This window comes from Parasteatoda tepidariorum, chromosome 2 (assembly GCF_982258835.1).
Source record: "Parasteatoda tepidariorum strain Cologne lab strain chromosome 2, Ptep-v5.0, whole genome shotgun sequence".
NCBI classification, from domain to species: domain Eukaryota; kingdom Metazoa; phylum Arthropoda; class Arachnida; order Araneae; family Theridiidae; genus Parasteatoda; species Parasteatoda tepidariorum.
The window spans coordinates 10,135,304-10,161,636 of record NC_141756.1 but is presented as its reverse complement, the minus strand read 5'-3'; the positions used below and the strand labels follow the sequence as shown (position 1 = coordinate 10,161,636).

At 27.5% G+C, this 26,333-nt stretch overlaps 1 protein-coding gene across 3 annotated transcripts; it reads right to left on the bottom strand.

The window, feature by feature from the left end:
* Positions 1 to 26,317, bottom strand: Rab5 (RAS oncogene family member Rab5). Of its 3 annotated transcripts, none has more exons than XM_016074253.4 (6): positions 26,041 to 26,317; positions 23,179 to 23,349; positions 20,960 to 21,111; positions 16,057 to 16,179; positions 11,666 to 11,759; positions 1 to 2,198 (listed from the first exon to the last, which is right to left on the bottom strand). In XM_016074253.4, exons 2-6 carry the CDS (start codon positions 23,339 to 23,341, stop codon positions 2,080 to 2,082), a joined length of 651 nt encoding a protein of 216 aa, XP_015929739.1. In that variant the 5' UTR covers positions 23,342 to 23,349; positions 26,041 to 26,317; the 3' UTR covers positions 1 to 2,079. The 3 variants fall into 3 exon arrangements, with proteins under 3 accessions (XP_015929739.1, XP_071033246.1, XP_087012992.1); XM_071177145.2 differs by lacking the exon at positions 26,041 to 26,317 and adding an exon at positions 25,818 to 25,974; XM_087156866.1 differs by lacking the exon at positions 26,041 to 26,317 and adding an exon at positions 24,603 to 24,644.
* Positions 26,318 to 26,333: the final 16 nt, after the last annotated feature.

Sequence of the window (26,333 nt, the reverse complement as noted above, 5' to 3'; positions counted from 1 at the left end):
TTAACTCAAAAAAGAGTAGCATTTTTAATGTTCAACAGTTTTGCACTCAACAAGTAAAACATTTCTGCTTTGATTAAAATTACAGATGAACTGCATAAACATAAGCAATTTAAACTGCGCTGAAATTGACGCATACTAGTTTACAAAGAACTCAAGACATTTTCGGAGCCATTAAATAAGTGTTAATTTAATGTGTGGATATATAAATTGCACATATACAAGTAATTACTCCTACATTGGAAATATTTCATAGCTTTTTAATACTTTCATACAACATGGATTGTACATAAAGAATGCAAATTGAAAATATAGATTATATCTAAATTTAAGGATTGCAAATAAAAGGAGAGCATAAAAAAATTCAAAGATGGTACTTAAGTTTGTCCTGAAAGTTAATTCTCGAGTAATCAGTGTCTGAGGAAGAGCACCGTTAACTGAATTATAGCAGTGTTACTCAACAAATCTATTGAAAAGGTCATTCAAAAAAAAGATTTACATCATAACGGGTGGAAACTTTCATAAATTTTGCACCATTATTCAATTTTTAAAGGAACAAGATAAGTTTATACAGTTATAATATGCAAATTACTTTTCTACTTTTGAATCATAATATTTATCAATAAATATTTAAATAAATAAAAAAACAAAAACAGTCTGACTATTCAGTAAATTAAGTCTATGATTGTTAAAGATTATAAACAAGAAAAGTTTGATACACACTTTAAATATCTTAAGCATAATTTAAGTAGCCATATATCATATCTGAATTATTTTTATTAAAAATTTAAGTAAAATCTTGAAATTTAGAAAAAAAATAGTTACTTTTGTATTGGAAAAACAGTATAACATTTATAATAAAACAACTTAAATATTTTTTAACATACTGAATTTTTTTTTTTTTAAAGTGTATTGCAGGCAAGATACTAGGGGTTGAGAAACACTGCTTTAATGTTACTTAAAGAATATTGCAAAAGATAATAAAAAATAAGCTGACTCTTTTGCATTGTTTCTAGTCATAATAACACTAGAGATTTTTTTTTTCCTTTATATATTTACATATTTTAATTTGAAGAAGAGAAATTTAAAGAAAAAGAAAACAGGAATGCTGTAACTCATCATTATCTCAATTACATTAGGAGATGAATAATTTGCAAAAAGAAAAATATATATGTATGGAAAAATATTAAATGATCATTCTATGGAATGTAACAAAACGTTTTCACATTTTTTTTTTACTATATTAAAACAATGAATATGGCATGGTTCTTACACAAAAAGGCATAATTTGAAATTTTCACAAAGATCATTAGTAATTAGCAGAGTGGAACCAGCCAAACATATTTAAAAATAAAGAACCAAAGATTTATAAAAACAACAAAATTCAACAATCAAACAGGTATACTTCAGATAATTGTGTAATAACCAAACATGTGTATGCATAAGAAACTGTTAGCAAATTTATTACTTAATAAATGCTGTTTATGGACCCAGAGCTGAAATTTTCCATTTTTCGATTTCTAATGCGACATATTTTATACAATCCAGTGGGATAATTTTATTGCATTTCCAATTAGTTGGAAAAACAATGCAGTACACGTTGTAGTGAGGTCTTTTTAAAACAAAATTAGAAAAATATAGCTACTTAAATAAAAGAACTTTTATATAAGAACATAAATAGTGATAAAAATTTCCACAACACTATAATAGAACATGTATAAGACCGCAGATTAACGCTTAAAAAAATTATAGGGGAGAAAAAAAATCATTCATGCCAAACTGAGATTACAGGCTTTCACATACACAAAAAGTGTGTGGGCATGTTCTGTATATTGTTCTTTCACTATTATCTAAAGTAAAGAACATGGCAACACACAGGATGCTATGAAATAATCAGTCTCAGTATACCTTTAGAACTTTTTTTTTTTTTTTTTTTTATCAATGACCAAATATCTTCAGATAAGTGTTATATAATATATACAAATCGTCCAATGTACATTACTTTTGAATTTTTCAAAAAAATGAAGAAAATGGTAGTTTTTTTTTCTTTATCAATTGTCTGCTGCCTGATGTCAGCCCAGCCTATGACTTGCAGCAGCCACCACCCGATTGATTTTGGTTTTCACTCAGGTCCACTCCTCTTCGACCATCGCTTGCACCACCATTTCCAGTATTTTGGTCACTTTTCGGTAATTTTTTTGCTATAAAGTTATTAACATGATTAAACTAATATTTTGATTAAAATCAGTCTACACAAAAGCAAATAAAAAATATGACAATAATAAAAATCTTAATATATGATGTGAAATTCAAAATATAAACAAAACTATTTTTTAATGCTGATTAAACCAATGATGAATTTAAATTTTTTTTTTTGCAAGTTCTATCTTATTAAATAAATTAAAACATTAATACTAAATCTAAAAATTTATTTTAGTAACTAAAAATTAATTTACTTTTATTTAGCTTATAATGAAGATTTTATGTTTCATTTAACCTTCCGTTAGTTGCGCGCACCTCACAGGTGCATCCCTACTGCACTTTCACCTCCTTTGCCGTCAATAGATTTTTCCAGGGGTCGAGCCTAATGTTATGTTCCTAACTTTGGATTACTCAAATGTCCGTGCAAAACCGACCTTAGAACATGTCGATGGAGAGTTGGAACCGCTCAAATCACCCCTCTGGTGCAGCGCGACCATTGACGCAAGTATTATGGATATAATATTTTTATGAATTAAAAATATATATTTTATCTCATTTTCAGTCCTACTCAACGTAGCAGGTATAAATGGTCAAGTTATATACACAGAAAATGGTTACGGAGTAAAAAACCGCAGAACCTTCTTGCGTTAATTGGTTGAACATCTTGTGATGGAGGAAGAGATCCGACGCGGGAGCGAGAAAAATTTATCTTCGGTACTTCGCTAAATAAGTTTTTTGATATTTATCTCTCTAAAGAGTCTTAAATTGGTAACAATTAACTATATAAACTAGACTAAATTTCATTTGGCTTTCAAAAAATCAGAAACACCTCACAGGTGCAACGCGATTAACCATGTCGGAAACAAGTGCGCGACTAACGGAAGGTTAAACTAAACTCATATATATATATATATATATATATCCCCCAAGAAACTTTATTGAAGCATTCTGAAATTTTCTGTGTTTCTAATAGTGATCTGAACAATTTTTTCTGGTTCTATTGAGATTTGCGTTATTTCAGAATATCGTTCTGTGATTTAGTGATTTTTACTTGCTCAAATTTTTGTTATTTTTTCATTTATTTCAAGTGTAGGTATATTTTTTGGATCTCGTATTTTCAGCTTTTTTGGTTTTTGCCAAATTCGTCTGTGTGATTCAAGTTAAAATTTTATAAAAATTAGAAGGATCTTGTTTTTAAACTAGTTTTGCCTAAAGCCAGTGGCCATCAAATGGTTACGAAAGTTTTTGCTATAAAGTTATTAACATGATTAAACTAATATTTTGATTAAAATCAGTCTACACAAAAGCAAATAAAAAATATGACAATAATAAAAATCTTAATATATGATGTGAAATTCAAAATATAAACAAAACTATTTTTTAATGCTGATTAAACCAATGATGAATTTAAATTTTTTTTTTTTTTTGCAAGTTCTATCTTATTAAATAAATTAACTTTTATTTAGCTTATAATGAAGATTTTATGTTTCATTTAAACTAAACTCTCATATATATATATATATATATATATATATATATATATATATATATATATATCCCCCAAGAAACTGGGGATAAAATTTTGGACAGAAGTGAAAAATTTTAATAAATAATCAGCAAGTTTAATATGGATTTATTAAAAATATATAGGATATAAATATTTCAAGTTATATAAACCTACTAAATGCATTCAAACCTAAAAAAAAGTAGAATAGTCACTATAAAGTGAAAATTAAAGCAATAAAAGAAAGAAATGCAACGTTCTATATAAGATTGCTTGAGTTAAAATATAAATAAATAACAGATCTAAGCATTTGACAAAAATATTAAAAACACCACAATTTACAGTTTTATAAATTTGTGCCTTTTCTAAAAGTTAAAATATTGGGATTTGATAGTAGTTTGATTACTGTAAATTAAGAAGCAATTCTTAGAACTATTTTTTACTTCAAATAATTATTTTTATAAATTTTATTTTTCTTTCTATTCCTTTTTTAAAACAAATCTTAATAATAAAAAATTAATAATAACATAAGCCTAAATATAGTTCAAGATCAAATATTTCATTTTCATGAAGAAAAAATATGACATTACTTTTCAAACACAATATTTTCTGTGTAGTTGTTTCCTTAAAATAAAAATATCCAGACAATTTTCTCCATCACATTTTGTGTACCAATGATATTTCAGTTACCGTAGAATTATACAGCTTGCCTCTGTCATAAATGCATTCTTTAACTTACTGATGGCTCAGCATTTAAAGACTTCTCTAAACATACAGTCTTCGCCTCAAAAAAAAAAAAAAAAAAAAAAAAAAAAAAAAAAAAACTGGTTCTTCCATGTAATTAGATATGGAACTAGTGTACTGGGGAGAAACATTCTCACAAATTTGCCCATTAGCTAAAGCCTCAGTGGGTAGAGTGGCAATTTAAAATTTACTTTATGTCTTGTTTAATAATGCTATTTTTTTTAACACTTACACATATCTATTGTTTTTACCTTAGATAACTAAATCATTCTTACTCTATTTCAAACAAATAAGCGTAGCCAAAAGGAAATACTTTTTAAATTTTTATAAAAAAATAAAAAATAATATTTTTAAAAACCACGTTTTTGTAGTGGAGAATAATAATTAAAAAATAAATATTTGAAAAACGTGGGGCGCATGAAATACATAACAGTTATGTCAAATTAGTGTGTTCTCATGAGAATATGTGCATGTATATCTGTAATTGTATCTGAATGCGTATGTGGAATGTGTTTGTGTATATGCATGTGTATGTGGCTGTGCATATGTATGAGTAAGAAAATGTGTATATGTACTGTTATGTATTTCATGCGCCCCACATTTTTCGTTTTTCAAATTTTTATTTTTTAATTATTATTCTCCACTACAAAAACATGGTTTTTAAAAATATTATTTTTTATCTTTATTTTTTTTTGTAATCACTCCTAAAATCTCTATTTTTTTCACTCACTGTACGCAAAACTTTTCAACTGACATGTGACACTAATTTGAAATAATCGAATCGACAACAAAAGACAATCGCGAAAATACTAATTTTTCTTTAATTTTATTTTATTTGGCATGTCTTCTTTCTCTTCATTTTCATGCATTGTCATCCAATTCTGAACTATGTGCCAAACTTAAAGTCTGTGGCTAGTTGGGAAGTTAGTTTAAAATAGATTACAAAATTCCACCCGAACAGACATACACAAAGGCAAATTAATATAAACGTGATAAAAATGAACATTAACTATCTCTGAAAATATTAAAGTAACATCTTTATTTCTCAATGAGTGATTCAAGTCTAGTCCATTGGATTAATGTTTAGTTACATTGGGCTAAATGTTAGATGCACATATTTTAATATAACAAAGAGCAATTGTTTTCATGATTTAAATTTTGAGTTCTGTCTAAAATAATATTATTTAAAAAGAATAGAACTTGAAATTAAAGATGATTCATGACTTCAATTCAATTACTGAATAAGATCATAGCCCAGTACAGGTCCTTGTATAAAAAATAGTGAAAAAAATGACTGAAATTTTTTAAACTGTGATAGAGACTTAATTAAAAACAGTTAATATCCAAGCAACATCATAATAACTTTACAAATATTCAAGTTAAAAATGTTAGAGAAATCAAATATAATTCTAAATTAGATTTTAATTAACTATTATTAAAAAAAATTACATTAGAAATATTCTCAAATTGTATCAAAATTTTTTTTTTTTGCATGTTTAATTTCAACTACAACAACTTTAATTATTATATTAAAATAGCAGAGAAAGCATACAATAAAAATATTGCGATCATGTAAAGTAAATACATATTAATAATAAATTTTTTTTTAAATGAATTTCTATCAGAGAAGATCTTTTCAGGAGTCTAAAACATGTAAAGATCTGTTAAACAACTTAATTTTGCAAAAAATTTAGCTAAAAACAACGTACTTAAACAATGGAATCATAGCAAAACTAGTGCGGAAGAAAGTGATTAGGTACTAAAATACAAAATAATATTGCGTTAAAAGTATAAAAATTAGTAAAATGTTTGGAACTGGCCAGAAAATGACAAATAACTACTTAAAAAAAAAAAAAAATGGTATTGGTTGCAAAGCAATTTGGTGTAAAAACATGGTTATCATGATAGAACTGAACTCGTCAAAAAGTGATTTTCGAATAAAGCATCAACAAATAGTCATTACTGGAACCCGAATTTCAAATGATATTAATGAAAGAACAAGCACACATGATCAGTTTGTCTCATATGTGCAGACCTGCCAACATTGTAATCTGCATGACCTTACAATTCTGAGTTAGTGTTTTACTCGACATAGTGTTATACAGAAAGTGTTATTATAGGACCTTTTTACACAAAATTAAGATCTGTTACTAAATCAGGGTGGACACTCAAATCAGATTTCAAATTTCCCTGATTTTTCCAGGTTTTCCAGATAAAAATCTTAAAATTTCCAGGTTTTTGTTTCTTTTTTCTTATAAAGTATAGGATGTGTACAGGAAAAGTGTCTATATTATAAAATATTTTATTCAAAATGTTATTTTTTTAACATATCATCTTGAAAAAAATAATTAATTTGGCTATTTTCAAGATTTTTTATTTATTTTTTAATGTTTTGGCACAAAATTTTGAATCAAAAATCATATATTGACCAACAAAGGAGCCTTTTTTGTTTAAAATTAAAATATGTTATAAGAGGTTAAAATGAAATAGAAAAAATTAGCATTAATGCAACAATTGTAAAAATTTGTCGACAAACATTGCTGTTAGTGATTGTAAAAAAATGTGTGATTGGTTGGTTTGCTCAGAAAAAATAATTCACAGATTTCTTTGAATAGGAGTAGAAAAGCTTTCAGAAAAAGAGTGCGATATAAAATCTATTATCATAAAATTATAACCAACTAATTTTTGGAGAATTTTATAAAGTAAAAAATACTAAAATATTTTGTCAAAATAGAGAAAAAAAATAACCACCAAAGCATCGGAACAAACTTGAGCCATAAATGGATTTAGCCCAAGGACAGAATTTAAAAACAGAAGCTAATATCCTAATTCCCTTTTTCCACCAGAATCTTACCTAAATTTTCCTAAATTCCCATAGCGGTCAAAAGTTTGCACATTTGTTTAGCAACCGTGGAAGAATTTTATATGGCATTCTAGTTTAACAGAACTATAATGGAGCAAATTTTGATGCAAGCAAAGTATCGCTAAGTTGATGATATTTCAACTGTTTGGCGATACATTTCCGTTAAAAAAAAGTGGGTATAATGGATGAAATAATTTAAATTAAGAAAATTAGCAAATAATTTAAATTAGTGAAATTTGAAAAATCATCAAAGAAAAATTTCCAGCTTTTCTTTAAAAATCCCTGATTTTTCCAGGTTTTTATCCAAATTTCCCTGATATTTCCAGGTTTTTTCCAGTATAAAAAAATTCCCTGATAATTCCAGGTTTTCCAGGTGGGTGGCCACCCTGTAAATACACTTGTCAATTTTGAATAAATCATTTTTTTTTAAAAATTCATTGTGAAAACAATAACAAACATTTTTTAAATCTTGAGTATTTTATTATACAATTGTTTAAACACATATTTACACTTAATCACAATTTAAAAATTAAATTTCTAGATTAATACAAAAAGGAAAAAAATTAAATAGACTTAATTAAAAACAATTATTGCTTTAAATGTTCATATGTAGCAGACTTAGCTGCTTTTAAGAATCCTTTATCGAAGGTCTGCTCATAACAACATCCAGTTTGCGTGGTTTTGGCAATCAGAATGTCCTCTAGAGATTTATCAGACAAAGAATTTCTGAACTGTGTTCTATTTTTTTTACTATGCTAAATACCCTTTCACATTCTGCATTACTGTGAGGTATGCTTAATATAGCAACCATGATTTTTGCTATTCTACTGTACTTCTTGAAACATCCATCATTGGATGTTATTTTAGAAATTGCATCCCATTTTTTGTCCATCCTTGTTTCCTGTTTAATCACAGAAGGTAAATCAGTAATCTGCAAATCACTAAATTCCTCTAAAAGTTTATCTCTTTTCATATCTTCAGTTTCTTCAACATTGTCATTAATCCACATCGATGGAAATTTTTTCAAGAAGAAATCAACATCCTTGAATCTTTTTGAAGGTAATTTATCAACATCTGCAACTTCAGCGGATAATAAAAACTCACTATTCAAGGGAAATTTCTGCCGTATATAGTTGCAGACAGCAATATAATAATTTTTTATATTACTATAGAAGAGTTGCTTATCTTCCATTTTTAAGACTGATATTAACTTGGAAGCAGCACTACCAATTATAATATCATCATCCAATTTATGATTCTTCTCTGACACTAAGTTAATGTCCATCAGGGAAGAACATTTAATAATGTCTGCTCTTATAAATTTTGAGACAAAATCTTTTAATAAATCTAATAATAAAGAATTCAAAATATGAATTTTTGGCTCATTAGATTGTAAGGTAATTAAGCTTCTTTCAAAAACTGGGATGATATAATTTAGAAACAAACAATAAGCTTTACAGATATCTGATGAAAGAAATAGAAGCATTTGTTCTTCCCTAGTCAAAACAGATTCCTGTTTAGAAGATTTCAGTGAAGAATTTTTAGAACAATTACCAGCTTTTAATTTCTTTGCAGGATTTCCCATTTCTGATTTTTGTTCAGAAGTTTTTAATGAACTATTAGAGAAATTACCTACCTTCAATTTCTTCACAGATTTTTCTATTTCTAAAGGCCTTTTCCTTTTAATATGTGCATTCTCCACTTTGTTGTCATTTGCAGATATTTTTAATGGTATGGAATAGTCATTAAGACTATGGCATTTGCTCTTTCGATTTATTTGATCCTTGTAAAAGCTACACAGAGGATCTCATTGTTCCAGAAGTCTCATTAAGCATCTACCCATAGAGAGCCATCTTGTGCAAGTATGTTTCAAAATTTTATATGTATCAACGTCATGTAAAATTTGCAAAGCTTTAAGTTCAAGTTTCTTTTTAGAACTCTTCTCTAAGTAAAAAAAAATATCAACCAAAACATCACTAACTGATATAGGTTAAGCAGCAGCTCCTCTTTCAGCAGCAATGTGTACTAAATGGCAAGGACAGCCAACAACAAAAATTTCTAGATTTGCTGTCTTAATCACAGTGGCAACACCATTCTTTGAGCCAACCATCACTGGAGCATTATCACAGCTAAGTGCTAAACAATTTTCCAAAGGAATATTTTTTAATTTCAAAGTTTTTAACACCAAATTACCTATGTTCTGTCCTGTAGAGCTTAAATCTAAAGTCGGCACGGCAAGCAACGATACCTTGACTTCACCGGCATTTGCGTCGAAGTAAGATACAACGATGGGATAAAGTTGCGCATCTGTATCGTTGCTACCATCAGTAGCAACAGCAAACATTTGCTTTTGAAGAGATTCAACAATTGAAGCTTTCTTCACATCAGCTATTTTTGAAATAATAGCAGCAGTTTTTGTTCGTCCTGCACCATACTTCTTAGCAACATCGCTTTTAGGGAACATTTTCCTAAATAATGGACCTGCATGATCTGCGACACTAATAGGTAGATTGTGCTCGACAATGAAAGACGTAAAATACTTTTCAGCCCGTATTACATCGTCATCACTTCCAGACGCAAAATACTTACTGATGTTTTCATTTTTATTAACACATTCCGCTAAATCCTTGTGTCTCTTTGTGCGTATATGATCATTAATATCGCTTTTACCGCCATGTGCTATTTTGAAATCTAGTCCACAAACATTACAAAAGGCATAGTGCTGCGATTTGTTAGACTTAATTATACAAGGAAAGCTTTTAGAATAAGATTCTAAAAAAATCTGATTGTAAACTTTAGGTGGCATTTTTACAAATAAAACAAAATCACGCTGCAATCCATGAGCAACAAATTGTAAACAAAAACATTACCGTTGCCAAAAAGCGCTTTTAATTTAGTCCGTGATTACCGGCCATGTGATCTCCTACATCAGCGTTCCCACTGGCTCATTTCGACGAGGCGCATACTCACTCTCATTGGCTAACAATTGTTTTAGCGTCACGCGATCGGCTCTCAATACCAACCAGATTAAAACATGTCAGGGTTTCGTTTTTTTGTGATGAGTTTCCTAACTAGTATTTAAAATCTTGTAAACCTTTGAATTTGTGACTTTAAGCATGCTGTTAATTTTATTTTCTTCATTTTTTTTTAAAAAAAAAAACGAACTATAAATGATTACGCAACCGTATGATTTTAACGCTTGTCCGTACAACCGTACGATCGAGTAAAATACCGTACACTGTACGGCGAAACCGTACAAGTTGGCAGGTCTGTATGTGGTTTTGAAAGGGGAAACAAATTTGAAAAACTTATAAATAAATAGCCGTAACCGAGATCTGAAAACTGTTTTACATAATATCATATTAAAAATATCCAAATTAAAAAAAAAAAAAATATGTGACAATTACTGAAAAAACGATTATAAAAACAAAATAAATTTAGAATGAAATCTGATGCATCTAAAATTATAACTCAAATTCGACACTCACGCAGAGTAAAACAGGAAAATTTGAAAAACCACATAGGAAGAACTGAAAAAATTCCAAATAACTGACATTAAAAAAATCCAATAATGTGAAATTGCGGGTCAAAAAGAGTTTACTCAAATTCAAACAATGTAATAACATCTTATTAAAATCAGATTTTTGGAAAGAAAAAAAAATTAATAACATAACACCAAAGTAAACATTATATTTGGCTACTTCTCTTGAAGGAAAGGTAAGGAATTTCAAACACTTTAAATCTAAAATAAGAACATTTAAGAGTGTTTAATTTTTGTGTAAAAATTTCAAATACTTTAAAGGCGTGCATGAACCAGATAAATAAAAAAAATCCTATTTAAGGAGAACTACACAAAATTTCCTGTCACAGCAACTCCACAGCGGTTAAATCAAATCGGTTAAGAGTTCAAATGGATGATCAATAAAATTATTCCTTGATACACTGATCAGCTCTCTTGTAATTCAAGAATAGTTTATCTTAATCTATTTCTCTATTTTACATCCTATATTCAACTCTCTTCTACGCTACACTCATTTGGGTGACTAGTTCTTTACTAGATCAGGTTGGCAGTAATATCGCAGGTACAATGAAGGAGGAAATAATGAAATGCCAAAAAAAAAAAAGAAAAAAAAAAAGTGAGATGAGTGACTAAGTCTTAAAAATAGTGAATAAAAGTTACTATTTTTTAAGATAGTGATATCAAATGAGAAAAGTAACTCATACCGAGCCCTGTAAGATTCTGAATATTTAAAAATGGCTGTAATACTGATCAAAAATTACAATCAATAAGAGGTAAATAAAAATAGTTTAACAATCAAATAAAACAAGATTTAATGGATCTTGGATGAACTCACCAATTGCAAGAAAAATGTCATTAACATTCATAGCTGTCTTTGCGGAAGTTTCCATAAAAAGTAGTCCATTTTCATCGGCATAAGCTTGAGCTTCCTAAAATATTTGAACACACATATAAAAATTTATAGAGAACCAAATTAGTACAAAAATAGAATGTTTCAACAGCTTAAATATAGCACAGGGATTAATTTAAGAGAAGGCTATATTGCAAGAGAAACTCTTCATGACAAATTCTACTGCATAAGTAATTCAAAATCTAAAGTACAGAAAAAGCAGACAAATTATGACAATAATAATCAGTGGGAAAGAAATACTGCAATAACTTATTTGCATTTTGATATTTTGAAAGCATTTTCTCAGCGTTTAAAACTTGATGGTTTGTCCTAGGTTTCCTTCTCTTAAAATACCAACAGTGGTGAAAAGGACTGGGCGATGTATCAGGATTTAGCATACGCTCAAAAATTATCTATCAGAAATTTTTAAATTAATCAAATAGATAAATAAATAAAAGGAATAAACCTATCAAAAACGAAAATGTCTTAAATAAAAACAACCCCAAGCTTAATTTTAATTTCTTTTTAAAATTAAAAATGACTTAAGATTTACAGGTTTAAAAATAATAATAAAACTAACAACATTTTTTATATTCATGCATTAAAAATAAGAAAAAGTAAAAAAATGAAAGGAAAAAAAACTAAAATTTTTACTTAAGTAAAACATTTTTTTTTAAAATTGCTTGTTGAAAAAAAACTGTTTTTCAAGCATTGATAGACCTTTTATTTATTTATTTAAAATAATAAAGTTGTATTTACTAATGGTCAAATTCTATACTCAATGAATGTAAAAATAAATTTAAGTTTATTTATTATTTCCTTTTTTGAAAATAAAATCGACTAAGGATTTATTTGTTTAAAAATGATACTGACTGTCTAACAAATTATGAAACAAACAAGTATTGAAATCTTTAGAAAAATTTAAAAAGAAAAATACTTTTAAGTACTATTGTTTAATTAAAAAAAGTCACAACATTGCTTAACTTTTCATTCAATTTAAAAACAAAAGTTGTATATATATTAACTACTAGACAAATTTTTTTATAATTAAAAATGACTGAAGATTTATGGTTTGAAAATAATCAAATTCTATCAATGCTTACGTGCATCAAATAAAAAAACTTTTTATAACAAAGTTAAATACATACCCCAATTAAATTGTAGCACTCAAAATAAAATAAAAAATAATAATAAAAAAAAACAATGAAGAATCCTTTTTTTTTAATTAATAGATTGAATTTAGAACGAAAATTTAAGATACCAGCAATTGTGCAGCGATCGTAAAGTAACAGTAGGTCTACTAAAAATAATTGACAAGAATCAAAGCCCGACAGGCCAAAATAAATAAATAATTTATAAGAAACGTTAACTCCTGACGAAATAAAGTGCACAGTGATCACAAAATAACGTAAGCCCAGCTGAAGGTAATCTTCAAGTAAATTAAAATCCCAAAGACAAAAATAGTGCATAAAAAAACTATGCATAGTGTTCTATTTCCACCCTGATCATCGCACAAAACCGGGAGTTCTGATTCAATTCGCTCTTCGTCATTCAACATCACGAAACTAACATTGTCTCTGCAGTTAAGACAAAAATCAAAATTGTCAGCCAGGTGACAGCGTTAGCGCAAGCAAGAATCTTCACATGTTAAATCGTTAAACATTGAGCGTTGTCTTATAGCGACGGCATAAATCACATTTCTGATGCATCGCCTTAAACGAAAGTCACTATTGGCCGCTTAAATGAGATTTCTGATGCATTGCCTAAAACGAAAGTCATTACAGCGGCTTGTCGATCTATGTATTAAATCTATATTTCATGATGCATCAATTTATAGCCCAGTCGTAGTGGTGAAACAGAATTTATCATGAAAAGTTTTTCTTGCAGTATGTCATCAGATATATTTCATAATGATATGCACTAAAAGTAATAAAATCTTAATAGGTAGAAGAAAAAAATAATAAAATAAAAAAGGAAAAAAATAAAAAAACAAGCATCAAATAAGGTGACTTGGTTGAATTCTGGGTAACTTTATTCTCAGGATAAATAATAGTCACTAACTTTTTAAGCATTACAATTTTTTTTATACAAAACAGCTAAATTACATCAAGTCATACTGAAATATTGTATTTATTTTATTGAAGGATCAAACATGTAACAATGCAGCAAAAAAAAAAAAAAAAAAAGAGAGAGACTTTATCCTACTATAAAAACATCTACATCTTCAAAAAAGATAGTTTCTGAAAATCATGAGATGACCATCACATATCTATAAACCATTATCAGTCAAAACATTTTTGAAAAATTTTTTTTTTTTGCTGATGCTGTTTTTAAATACCAAATGGTTTAAGCTCTCTATGCCTACATAAAATTTTTTCTTAATTATTTTGAAAGTTAACGTTAAAAGCAGTGTTGGGTTTTGGCAGTCAAAAACTGGTTTTTGACATGACAGTGGTAAAAACCGTGTTTTTACCGGTAAAAACTGTCAAAAACCTACTGTTTTCTTTCATTTATGGCATATAGTGCATAATATATTATTTTCACATAATTGCCTTTATAAATGAATGTTGTAATTGATTGCTATTGATTATGCAACTATATACATGTATTCTTATAGAAGGATATACATTCATACAGAAATATTGTAATATACTTATTGAAAATAGTGATACTTACTTTTATCATAATAGCTTGATTTGCAAAGGATTCAAAATTTTGCACTTCTTAATTGTTAGAAATAAATAAACAAACAAAAAAGCTTGTAACTATTAATAAATTCAAGAACTAAAAAGAATTTAAAATTTGGCATTTCTTAAATATTAGAAATAAGCTAAACAAAACTTTCAAAACTTGTAACTACTAACAAACTCTAAGTCAAGAATTACTGCTATTTTGTCAAGTTAAAAACTTTTATTCAGTTGAAAAAGCACATTAAACAAAGCTTAATTACAAACAAAATTACATGTTCAGTAGTCGGGGTCACTGTGCCGAAGCATACGATAGCAAGTGACTAATTTTGCGCATTTTTCATTGCCCAGTCGATTTCTAAGTTTAGTATGGATGAGTCCAAAATTCGAGAAGATTCAAAATTATTTTACCAAAACTATGGGTTTTTGACAGAGAGGTTTTTGACATGACGGTAAAAACCATGATAAAAACCGACATGCGTCAAAAACTTGCCAACCCTGGTTAAAAGTAAACTGATTTATCTTCCAATTTAATGGGGGAATTCTTGGTCATTTGGAGTAATTCTGGGTTTCGTCTGTTTTTTTTTTTTTTTTTTTTTTTTTTTTTTATTATTATCATTTTTTAAAAAAAATTTTGTGCAAAGATTAGTTTTTACTTTACTAAAATAATATGCTTCTATGAGGCATTCTCACGGCATATGCAAGAACAGTCTTTACATGTAGTCTCTAAACATTCTTATGCACATTAAGGACAATCGTGTTCAGTGTGAATGTGTATGCCCGATATATTTTACTGTAAGGAATACATTCTATTCTTGAAGAACAAAGATATTTTGCTCTATACCAAAGTCAAAATTTCTCAAGAATCTCCTCAAAAAAAAGCAAATTGACAAAATTTTAACTACTTCTTCATGAAGTTCAATGCTTATAAAAAAATCCCCTTTTTGTAAAGTATATTAATATTTAATTTTGCTTGCATTGTTCAAATACAAGAAAATGTGCATGTTTGTGGGTGAATTATCAATATTAAAACTTGTTTAAAAGATAAACATTTTCAAATCATTTTTCTTATGAACATTCCAAACTTGACAAGTGATACTTATACATGGGAGAGAAAAAAATTGACTGATCTCTGTTTAAAAAAAAAAGTTGGGTTTACTTTTTAAAGCAAGTTAAAAATTCCAAGACACAATGGCAGTATACTAATCTTAGGAGCAAAGTATCTAAATGCCAAAAGTATGAAATAAACATTTGCAACTATATTTACAAAAAAAAAAAAAAAATCTTGTATGCACTGAACATAGAAACCAAAAGTATTATTGATTTCATTGTCTAATAACATGCACACTTAATAGATACATAGAAAAAAAAAGGGGGGCAAATTAAACTAAGTTTCTATTGCTTCTCTTAAATTACTCTAATGGTAGTAATAATAACCAGATGCAAGAATTTAAAAGTGAAAATTAGATAATAGCCGGTTGCAGGACGCAGAAACATTACAATAAGTTCCAGTAAATACCTCCAAAAAACTAGTTATTTCTTGTAATGAAAAAACTTATTGATGAGTGAAATTTCGGTTGACCAAAAACTTCTGTTTTACAAAGTGTTTAACACATTTATAAGATAGAAAATTCAATTTTAGAAACTCACCTCATGTTCAACTGTTCTTTTTGCAGCTAAATCTGCTTTATTACCAGCTAATGCAATGACAATATTAGGACTTGCTTGACGCTGTAGTTCTTTCACCCAAGTTTTAGCACGGCTAAAAGTATCCTGCAATAAAAAGTTGCAAAGTAATTTAACTGACAATAAGATAGATCACAGCATCTAAAGAACAAAAGGAATGATGAACCTATAAAAGATTAGATCGATTCAACCAAAATGTTACCAGTTTATTACTCTAATATATCCTTTACAATTATGCAACTATACATAATAAAAACAATTAAAAAGAAGCTTGTTTTCTAAAATTGTAAAATCACTTTACTCCGTTGCAAGTTAAGAAAAAAGCATTATTCCAATGGAAAGAGCCTGTTTGCACCTGAGTACAATCCAAATGGATGCCAAGTTCCCAGAGCATAGGAATATCAACATTGCCAAATCTTAAAATGACATTACAAAGCCTTCTTTTTGCTTGCTTGTGCGAAATGATGAAAACAAAACTTATTAAATAATCAAATAACAAGTAATAAAAAAATATATATATAACATAATCGCAACAAATCTGCCACATTAAGAAAAAAAAACTGATGAAATAATAAATATTATTTTCTCATACACTATCATTTACAGCAAAGTAAAAATAAAAATTCTTTATCTCACATTTGATTTGCAGAGGGAAATTTGATTTGTCAGCATAAAACGCACCATTTTTAGTGGCCCAATTATATGTCTAATTGTGCAATGTCATATAGTTGTTACTTTTTCACGAACAAATGTATCAAAATATGTCATGCCTAGGATTCCAGTAAGACAAACCCTTTTTTACATAATTCTATGATATACATATTGTAAAAGACAGCACAAATTTAACTTTTGCCTGACGTGTTAAATTTTCAAAAGCTTTTATATTGTTTTGAAAGCATATTTTCATAATTTGATAACGAAATAAAATTTAACTATATGCAATTGCGGATGATTACTTAAATCCGGAACGACAATGGTAAAATGGTAATGGTATTCTTAAATTGCAACAGAGTATAGTAAGTATATGGTAAGGATTGCAAAAATCAGCCTTATACAGAAAAAAAACAAACATTCTTTAATTAGACGCAGTATTAACATAGAAAACAGACAGTTTACAATATTTCATTAATTTTATGGTATAACCATAATAAATTAAATTTTAAGCTGTGTTTGTAATTGCTTATATTGTTAGATTCAGGGTATCTGCTACATTTTAGATTTTCAAACCCATGACTTTCCAGGGCTAATTCCAAGCATTTTTCATGGCTTATTACTATTTTCACCGACAAAAAATTCAAAAAAGCATTAATTGAAATGATAGGTATAACCAAAACTGTTATACTCTGCATCTTCATATTTATAGATTTTAAATTTAAAAAACAGTCAAGGAGGGTTGAAGCAATAAAATAGTTGAAAAAATTACAAAAGCAAAAAAAATTTTTCCAGCAGAATTAAATTCTAAAGATACTTTTCTTGCTCATCAGAGAAAAAGAAACACTCCTGATTTTTCTGTTCTCACTTAGGAATAAAAAATTTTTGCCAATGACTGGCTTGTTTCAGCTAGAATTTTAAATTGCTAAAATAAAATAACAACAAATAATAATAAGCCTGAAATCACAGAAGTTTGAACGATAATTCACTCTAGAAATTATGGGTTTCCCTTTTATTTTTAAAGAACACCAAAATTTTTAAGGAATATGATAAAAACATTTTATATTTTAATAAAATATCACTGTGAGTGGGGATTTTGTTAGAAATACAGACATTCTGAACAGCGTGAAATTGGTAGGCAGCATTCCATCTTATAAATTAGATTTTTCGGTGACCTAAATCTATGACTTTCCACAATTTTTTTTTAAAAAAAATAGTTAAAATCATGACATTTCATGACAAATTTTGTCCAATACCAAAATTCATGACTTTCCAGGTGAGCGGATACTCTGTATATTTTAATAAAACTTAAATTTTTTAATTACCTTTTGCACAAGTTAATAATTTTAGTATTTAAATAAATATACAAGTCAAATATATTTTAATTAAAAATTTTGGTTATCAGCCTTTAATTCTGAGATTACCTATATTAAGCTAGAAAATCAAATACATTTACAAGTTACAATTAAAATAACATTGTAAAGAAGAAGCAATTTATAAAATGATAAGCAGGCTGATAACTATCTGATTGTTGAATAGTAGAAGACTGATAAAGTTATTTTTTTTCCTTCCTGGTTATCTCAAAATTGTTAATAAAAAATAATCAGATTCCATTAAAAAGAGGAATGCAAATTATCTAACTTAAGCTTTTTTAAAACAATCACAAATCTTTATATCAAGAGCATAGTACCTTTATGAAAATAAAATAACATTACAACTGATTAAATATGTTTTTTCCACTATGTTTTTATAAAATTAAAACTTGATAATTAATCCATAAATTCAAATGATGTGTACATTTAAATTTTGTTTTTCTTAAAGCTAACATTGTGAACTTATTCTCAAATTTTGATGATTTACAAAACTAGCAATTCGTACATAAATAAGTTGAGTTTAAAACTAACCAAATTTACACATTATAAAAACAAATACTTTAAAGAAATTAAGTTCTTGGTCAGATTACCAATGGCTTAAATTACTATATATTATTTAAAATAATTATTAAAACACAAAAATAATTTTAAGACAAGTTGGGTACTCGGAACAAATAGAAAATTTTAAAAAAAAAAAAAACTTAACCTTAAACTACTGAACATTTACAAATGCACCAGTAAGAATTACTGTCTTCTTTTAAGAAAGGGAAAGGTGAAAATATATTTGCAGAAAAATGATTTTTTTGTCTCCCTTAAAAGTTAAGTTTTATATGAAAACTAATGCTGCATTTCGAAGTTTACAAGACATCATTGGATATTGATAACTAGATATAACTCTTTGTAAGCAGTTTATATGATATTCAATATATGCAGAAAAAAATGGTAACAAATGACAATGGCAAATTAATTTCGGTCTATTTGCAAGTATTAAATCAATCATTAGGTGCCAACATAAGTGCACACTATGTCAAAAGAAGCTAAGAAACATTGAAATTAAATATTTATGATCTACACTTTTCACTGCTTAGATTATTGACATTTTAACCACAGGTCCACTTAGTTTTGTTGATAGTATTTTGCTATGTATTATCACATGGTTTTTAAGATCTTGAAATTTTAATGTAATATTGATTTGAAAGGGGAATATGGAATTAGGCATTTAAAAGATCCTTTTTAAATTCACAGGTTATGCAAGGTTTTCACCACACATTATTTTCAATTGCATTTTCTACTAGCATTATTATGGACTTTCACACAGTTTTAAAACCTTGATATTTTTTTTTTTGGGTATGATACTATTACAAACTACAGCTTCAAACTGTTATTTGAATAATCACCCAATAATCTGATGATGTTTTATTCTCAAATCTGCAAATTTGGATACCGGGTATTTGAAGTTTTGACGGAAGTAATCTTAGCACCTAAGACAAGAAATAAATAAGCAAATTTCTCAAATTGTAGTGAAATTTCACTCTAGTCACAGAGCTTTGGATATCGCTTAGGTGAAATCCAAATGATATAACAGCAGAAAACCGATAAAAACCAGACACAGCGTTAACAGGGTGCGTAGCCAAATCTCTCGACAAAATGTAAGCACCGTTAAGTACTTTTTAAGCACTCAAAAATGTTTTTAAGCATTATATACATTAACAAAATGCAAAACAATTTTCAAAAACTCTACATGATCATGATAAAATAACTAGTTTCTAATAAAGAACTCTTCTCTGGCTTATATTAGAAATTATAAAATGATCAAGAGATTTTTCTGTTCGATATCAGAGGATGGAAAATGAAGCCTGAAATTGACAACATCTTGCAAAATGCAGCAGAGTACAACATGAAGTGCAATTATCACCCCGAACCCAGCTCAGTAGACGCACATGCAGACTCGCAAGTTGTCACAAAACATATAAAATGATTGGCGCTTTCATAAGCTATAGACTGACAGTACGCTGAAATAGATTGTGGTTGAATGAACTGTAAAACTTTGGATAGAAAAATGTGAAAAGCACGCTTTTGCAAAATACACGGCAAAAATCTAACATGGTAAAAAGATCTCATTTTTGAAAAAGGAAAATTAAGCACTTTTCAAAGACACCCAATGAAAAAAATACCCTTAAGGGCTTTTAAAAAACAAAAATAAACACCTTTAAGCACATTTTAAAAATGCTATGCACCATGTTTAAGTCTGAAAAAAAAAATCACAAAAAAGCAGAAATTTCCATTCCTATAGGTATCAAAATACATTTTTATGCCCGTTGCAAAGCTGCAGAACTATATACTGCTATGATTTATTTGAAATACTATTGATTCCCTCACCCTTTAACTAATTTTTCTCCTCATTTTTGCTTATTGTTAACCTTTTTCTTTTTTTGCTTCTGTTTCCATCATTCACATGTTTTGATGTGGAATAAAGTTTAATTATGAAGCGAATAAAGATTTTTTAGTAGCCCAAAAGACAACTGTTTGAATTAAAAGAGCAATACTCATAACTTACTTGGAAATAAAAAAATTGTCTAGCAAACAACTAATAATATTGCAGTATTTACAACTTTTATAGAATTTCTTATAATAGAAGTAATAGCAAATCACTATACTTGCAGTAAGTAATTAAAAAATGCGACAACAAAGATCTTAGATATAATTATCATGTTACTATTTACAGAATATGAACGAAAACTAGACATTTTCTCTTTAATCAATTCAATTACTTATCTAAAGACAGCCTTCTTTTCAAATATATCAATTCGTTTTAAATAAAAACATTGCCATAAATAACTTACAACATTAGTTATATCATAGACAACAATTGCAGCCTGAGCACCTCTATAATACATGGGTGCCAAACTGTGATATCTTTCCTGACCAGCAGTATCCCATATTTCAAACTTTACAGTAGTGTCATCCAAACAGACAGTCTGTGTTAGAAAAGCAGCTGAAAAATAACAGAAATGTTATACTTTGTAAGCAGTTTATATCTAAACAGCTATTTTACACTCATTGATATTTAGTGAAAAGAAAAATAAAGTAGCAACTCGGCTCTTAATTTTCATTTTCAGAAGTGAGATAATTTCACTTCAGGGAGGGGGCAGTAAATTATTTTTTTGTTTAAATAGATAAATTTTGATAAGAATAGAGATTTCATTTTTGCAACTCACAGAAGTAATAAAATCTCTCCCATTTTATACAGTAGAAAAGAAAAATTTAAAAAAATAACAAATACATGAAATACAAATAAAGAAAAGACTTAATGCCTTGTTATGTTTAGCAAATATTCATATTGTTAAGTAAAAAAAAATTTTTTTTTTAATTTTATTATTGGACTCAAAGTTTAAAGAATTTTCATTTTTAAGAAAAACAAGTAACGTTTATAAAATGTATTAAAAAGCAAGTTTATAAAACACATAAATGAAAGTATTAAATTACAAAATAGCAGGGTTGAAACAATGTAACGATATTGGCATAGAAAAAATGTGTTTTGAGGCAAGTAAATTTGTTTTTGTTTTTTTATAGCAATTAATTTTTATATTTGGAGCAGCACATTATTAATAAAATTACATTAAGGAGATTTGAGAAAATAAATTACATCATTATACAAGGCTGAATACCCATTTTTCTTACAGGGCAAATTTAAAAAAAATTAAATTATCAATGAATCAATGTTAAATGACAGTACAAAATCATGCAGGAAACTACAAGGCATATAGTACAGACACAATTAATAAAGCTAAACTAATTCTAATTATTTAATTATAATTATGTCCGTCGTGGTAGATTTAGATCATGAGATTAAGAAAAATACATTTTTTCTTGTAGTGCATCCCATAAAAATAAATATGAACTCTATTTAGTACAACCTGGCATGATGCTGTAGCTAGTCGAACCACTATCAAGCAATTTTCTCCTGCACTTATCGCTTTCAAAGTGGTTGTAATTTAAGGTACCTATTTCCACAATATCTATATGAAAACTGCTCAGTATTAATAATTATCAATTATACCAATACCTCATACCGATATTTTATACTTATTATGCATCCCTGAACATTTGAGTTTCACATGAAATATGTTAATCAGTTGTAGCAAGCAAAAGCCAAAATTTTAAAAATAAATACTCTCATAACTTTTATAAGGACTAAACACGACAATTTTTCTATCTGACTTTTAATATACCTACTGTTTAAATTATTTAAAACAATGGTTAAAAAATTCCTTTGAAATCTAATTCATTAAAATATTAATGCACTATTTTTGCTGCAATAGAATTCTTTATTAAAAATATTGCATCAATTACCAAAATATCAGTAGTGAAGTGAATATTAAAAAATTTAATTCAGCTTCAGTGGCGACCATCATTTAATACAATGCTATCATGACAAATGAGCATCACTTTAGGACTTGTTCAATTCATCACGTTCAATGGTAATTTAATGTCGTTAGATGACAATTCCATCTTAATTTAATTAACTTAATTCCATCAAATTTGATAGTTTTTAGAAGATTTTAATCATTTTTAAGCTCTCTTAAAGTAGTTTTTTTTAATAATGATATTTAAGAGATTAGCTTTTGTATATAGAATACTTTTTACAATGATTTGGGTCAAATAAGCTTGCTTTCAAAGTTCTGTCAAATAGTCAAATAGTTTTGGTCTATGTACAGAATATTGATCATACAAGAATATGAGATAGTTATGTTCTAATATTTGGTGAGTGAAAAACTAAAAAGAGAAGCCATTCTGAGAACTAGCAGATGATAGCGAGCAGTAGGTATCTAGTTATATATTATTTACAAGTTTGTGATAATTCTTATAAAAAGCTTTATTTCTAAAAAGCAGACCTAACAAATATACATAATGAGATTTGCAAGAATATTTTCTCCTTTATGTCCCTTAAGAACAAGAGAGAAATCATATTAATCAAAATGTAGTTAAGTGCAGAGCAAAAGGTTAATAATAACTTCAATATACTCTACTATATAAACTAATATTACAAGAATTAACTTACCACCAATTGTACTTTCTTGGTATTCATGAAACTGTCCTTTAACAAATCTTAACACTAAGCTAGATTTGCCTACAGCAGATTCCCCAAGCAAAACAAGCTTGAACTGACATATCTTGCCTTGTGATGAATTGTTAGGTCTTTGAGCTCCTCCTCTATTTGCCATCACAAGGTCTGAAAACCAGAGATATCTTTCAAATAAAGATTTAAGTAACTAAACATTATGATGAAAATTTTAAATTCTATACATTTAAAGTTTGAGAAGTTTGGTTATTTAGTTCAGGACATGTAGGTACTGAACTAAATAACCAAACTTCTTTATTGACTTGACAGCTCTTGGAAAATCGATATCCTCTTCAGAATCTTTTCCAATTATACCATCTTTAAATTCAAATGTTTTTAAATTAATTCACTCATATTTATGATTAATATTTTTAATATTAAAAGGTTATCATTATCATTAAAACTAATCAAAATAAAATAATTATGAATAAAAAGAATAAACCAGAAGAATTTATATTAATAACAGAAGTTCAATTTTTGAAGATAAAAAACCTCATTGCTTACACAAAATCATACAAGAAAATGCCTAAGATTAGAAATACAAATAACGTAGGCAAAAAACACTTTTATTGCTCTCATTAAAATGAGAATGGTAATATATACAATTTTAAATAGTAAAAAAAGGCAATTCATAAAAAAAAAAGCAATAAACTTATTTTGTCCATTTGAAAGCAGAAAAATTTTTCAAACCTCACAGTTTACAATTAGTTTAGTTTTGGCATAATCACTTTAAATAAGTCTTTAGGATGAAAAAGGAGAAGAAAAAAATTAGAGTATATAAAATTTACTGGTTACCATGTAGTAGCCGTTGGGTGCTATCTTTAGAAGCTTAAGTTCAACCATTGGAACATATTGTTACACATCACTGGACATGCTCTATAAATTATTCAGACTACCATTTGTCATTGTTTTCTTTTAATCAGTTTTTATGGTAGGCTTCTTTTGTTTGTTTTCTTTCAACAATTTTTTTTTTTTTTTTTTTTGGTTTCACAAAAACACATAATGAACAAATTAGAGTCAATAAGGTATTTTGATTTAAACAAATTATTCTTACAAAAAATAAACACCAGAAAATATTTATAGGTATCTGAAAATATTTATAGCTAAAAAGATTTCTTAAAATATTTAGAAATAATGTGCTCATGTTTAGATTCCTAAAAATGATAATTCGAGTGCTGAAAAATAACAGTAAAATGCTTGTAAAAAATTAATTTGAAACAACCTGACAAAATCATTTACACATTACTATAATTAATGATCAATCTAAGATTTTTTGTCAAGGAATATATTTTTGAAACTTATTTTTTTTTTTTAAAAACAAAGAGTGAACTTTTAAATACAAAAATAAATGAAAAAGAAAGTACCTTGCCTAAAGGATTCCTAAATACACAATAATTCGTCAATTCGATACCTGTTATTTAATTTTTTTGAATTATAAATAGTTCATGCATAGAAGAAATACATTAATAATATAAGTACTAATACTAAGTAGTCATTAAAATATGAATTAGATCAGATTTAAAACACTGATACAATTGAATATAATAAACATTATCTTTTAAAAAAGTTAATTATCCTAGTATCCAAAGAAAAGCAAATTAAAAAGATATCTGGAATGAAAAAAAAGAAACATGCGCACTTTTTATTTAAATTATGTTAAAAACAAAAAGCCACACAATATTGCTCTTACATTTTAAAACTAGGAGATTATTTACAAGTAGTGTTGAGCTAGTATTATGTCCTTTCTTTATAAGTAAACAAATGTGAACTTAAAAAAAGAAGAAAAAATAGGTATCTTTACATTTTCACTTTACATTGTACACATTTACATTTATCTTTACATTGTACACATTTGTAGTATAAAAAAAAAAGAGAACAGATTAATGTATGCAAAATATTCATAAGAAACTATTGATAATTTTAGATACACTTATTTTACCATATGTAATTTTCACTAAACTATACACAATAGTTCGAGAATTTATCTTCTTTCAAAAGTAAGAAATCGGTATTAATAGAATATAAAGCCTGGCATTATTAGGATATTGAGAAATACATTAGCAATACAATGACTCATTAAGAGTAAATACAAGTTAATTTTCTTATCTAAGTTAACCAATTTGCTTAGAACTAAATATTCTTACCTTTAATTCAGTAAATACAATAGAAAATAAAAGCTTTAAGTAAAAGTTTTCATCAAATTTTATTGAAGGAAAAGTAAATTAATATATTTGAAATCACATCTAAGTAATTGACTAAAACTTATCAAAACAAAGTACTTATTGGTAGCATAATGTATAGAGTGAAAGTAAATCCTTCCTTTATATTTAACTTAAAAATATATTTATATGTTTTTAGAGCTCATTTACTTCGTCAATTGTTTGCAAGACTGAAAGTATGCATTATTTCCGCCTAATTTTTGACGAGCTACAGTATACACAAAGGAAAATAATTAAATTAGTGAACAATTTTTGAAGCCTTACTATCAGTGCAACGTAAGGATTAATAAGTTTAATGATTCAATAGAAATTTAATATTTTTCGCAAACATTTTAATTACGAGAACTAAAAAAAATATACTTTATTGTAAATATTAGGCTTAGGCAGTAGTTCAACTTAAAACGCAGTTGTATGATCATAACAAAAAGGAAATAGCCTTCGAGGTATTTAACTTTCATTACATTGAATTTTGTAAAAATGGGTGCTTTCATTTCAGGCATACATCACATGCAATCACAAGATAGCAAATTTTATAATTATCTCGTATAGGAGGCAGTAAAGTGAAAAAATATATAAAACTAACCTTTATAGCAGGACTAATCGAAAAGTTTACCTCAATAGATTGGAATAAATAAATTATAATGTACAAAATGTTAGTCCAGTTATAGTAAAAAAGTAAATTCCAGGTTTATGAATAGAAATTATTTATATAAATCTACGTCATTTGAAGAAAAAATCATTAGCTGAGAGTTCAGACATGAACCACCCTCAGCACAATGCGCTCAATAACACCTCATTACATGAATTACCATATCTACTTGCGCCCATACCACAACCTCAAAGTAAAAAATAAATGACTTAAGTAGTGTATAAATG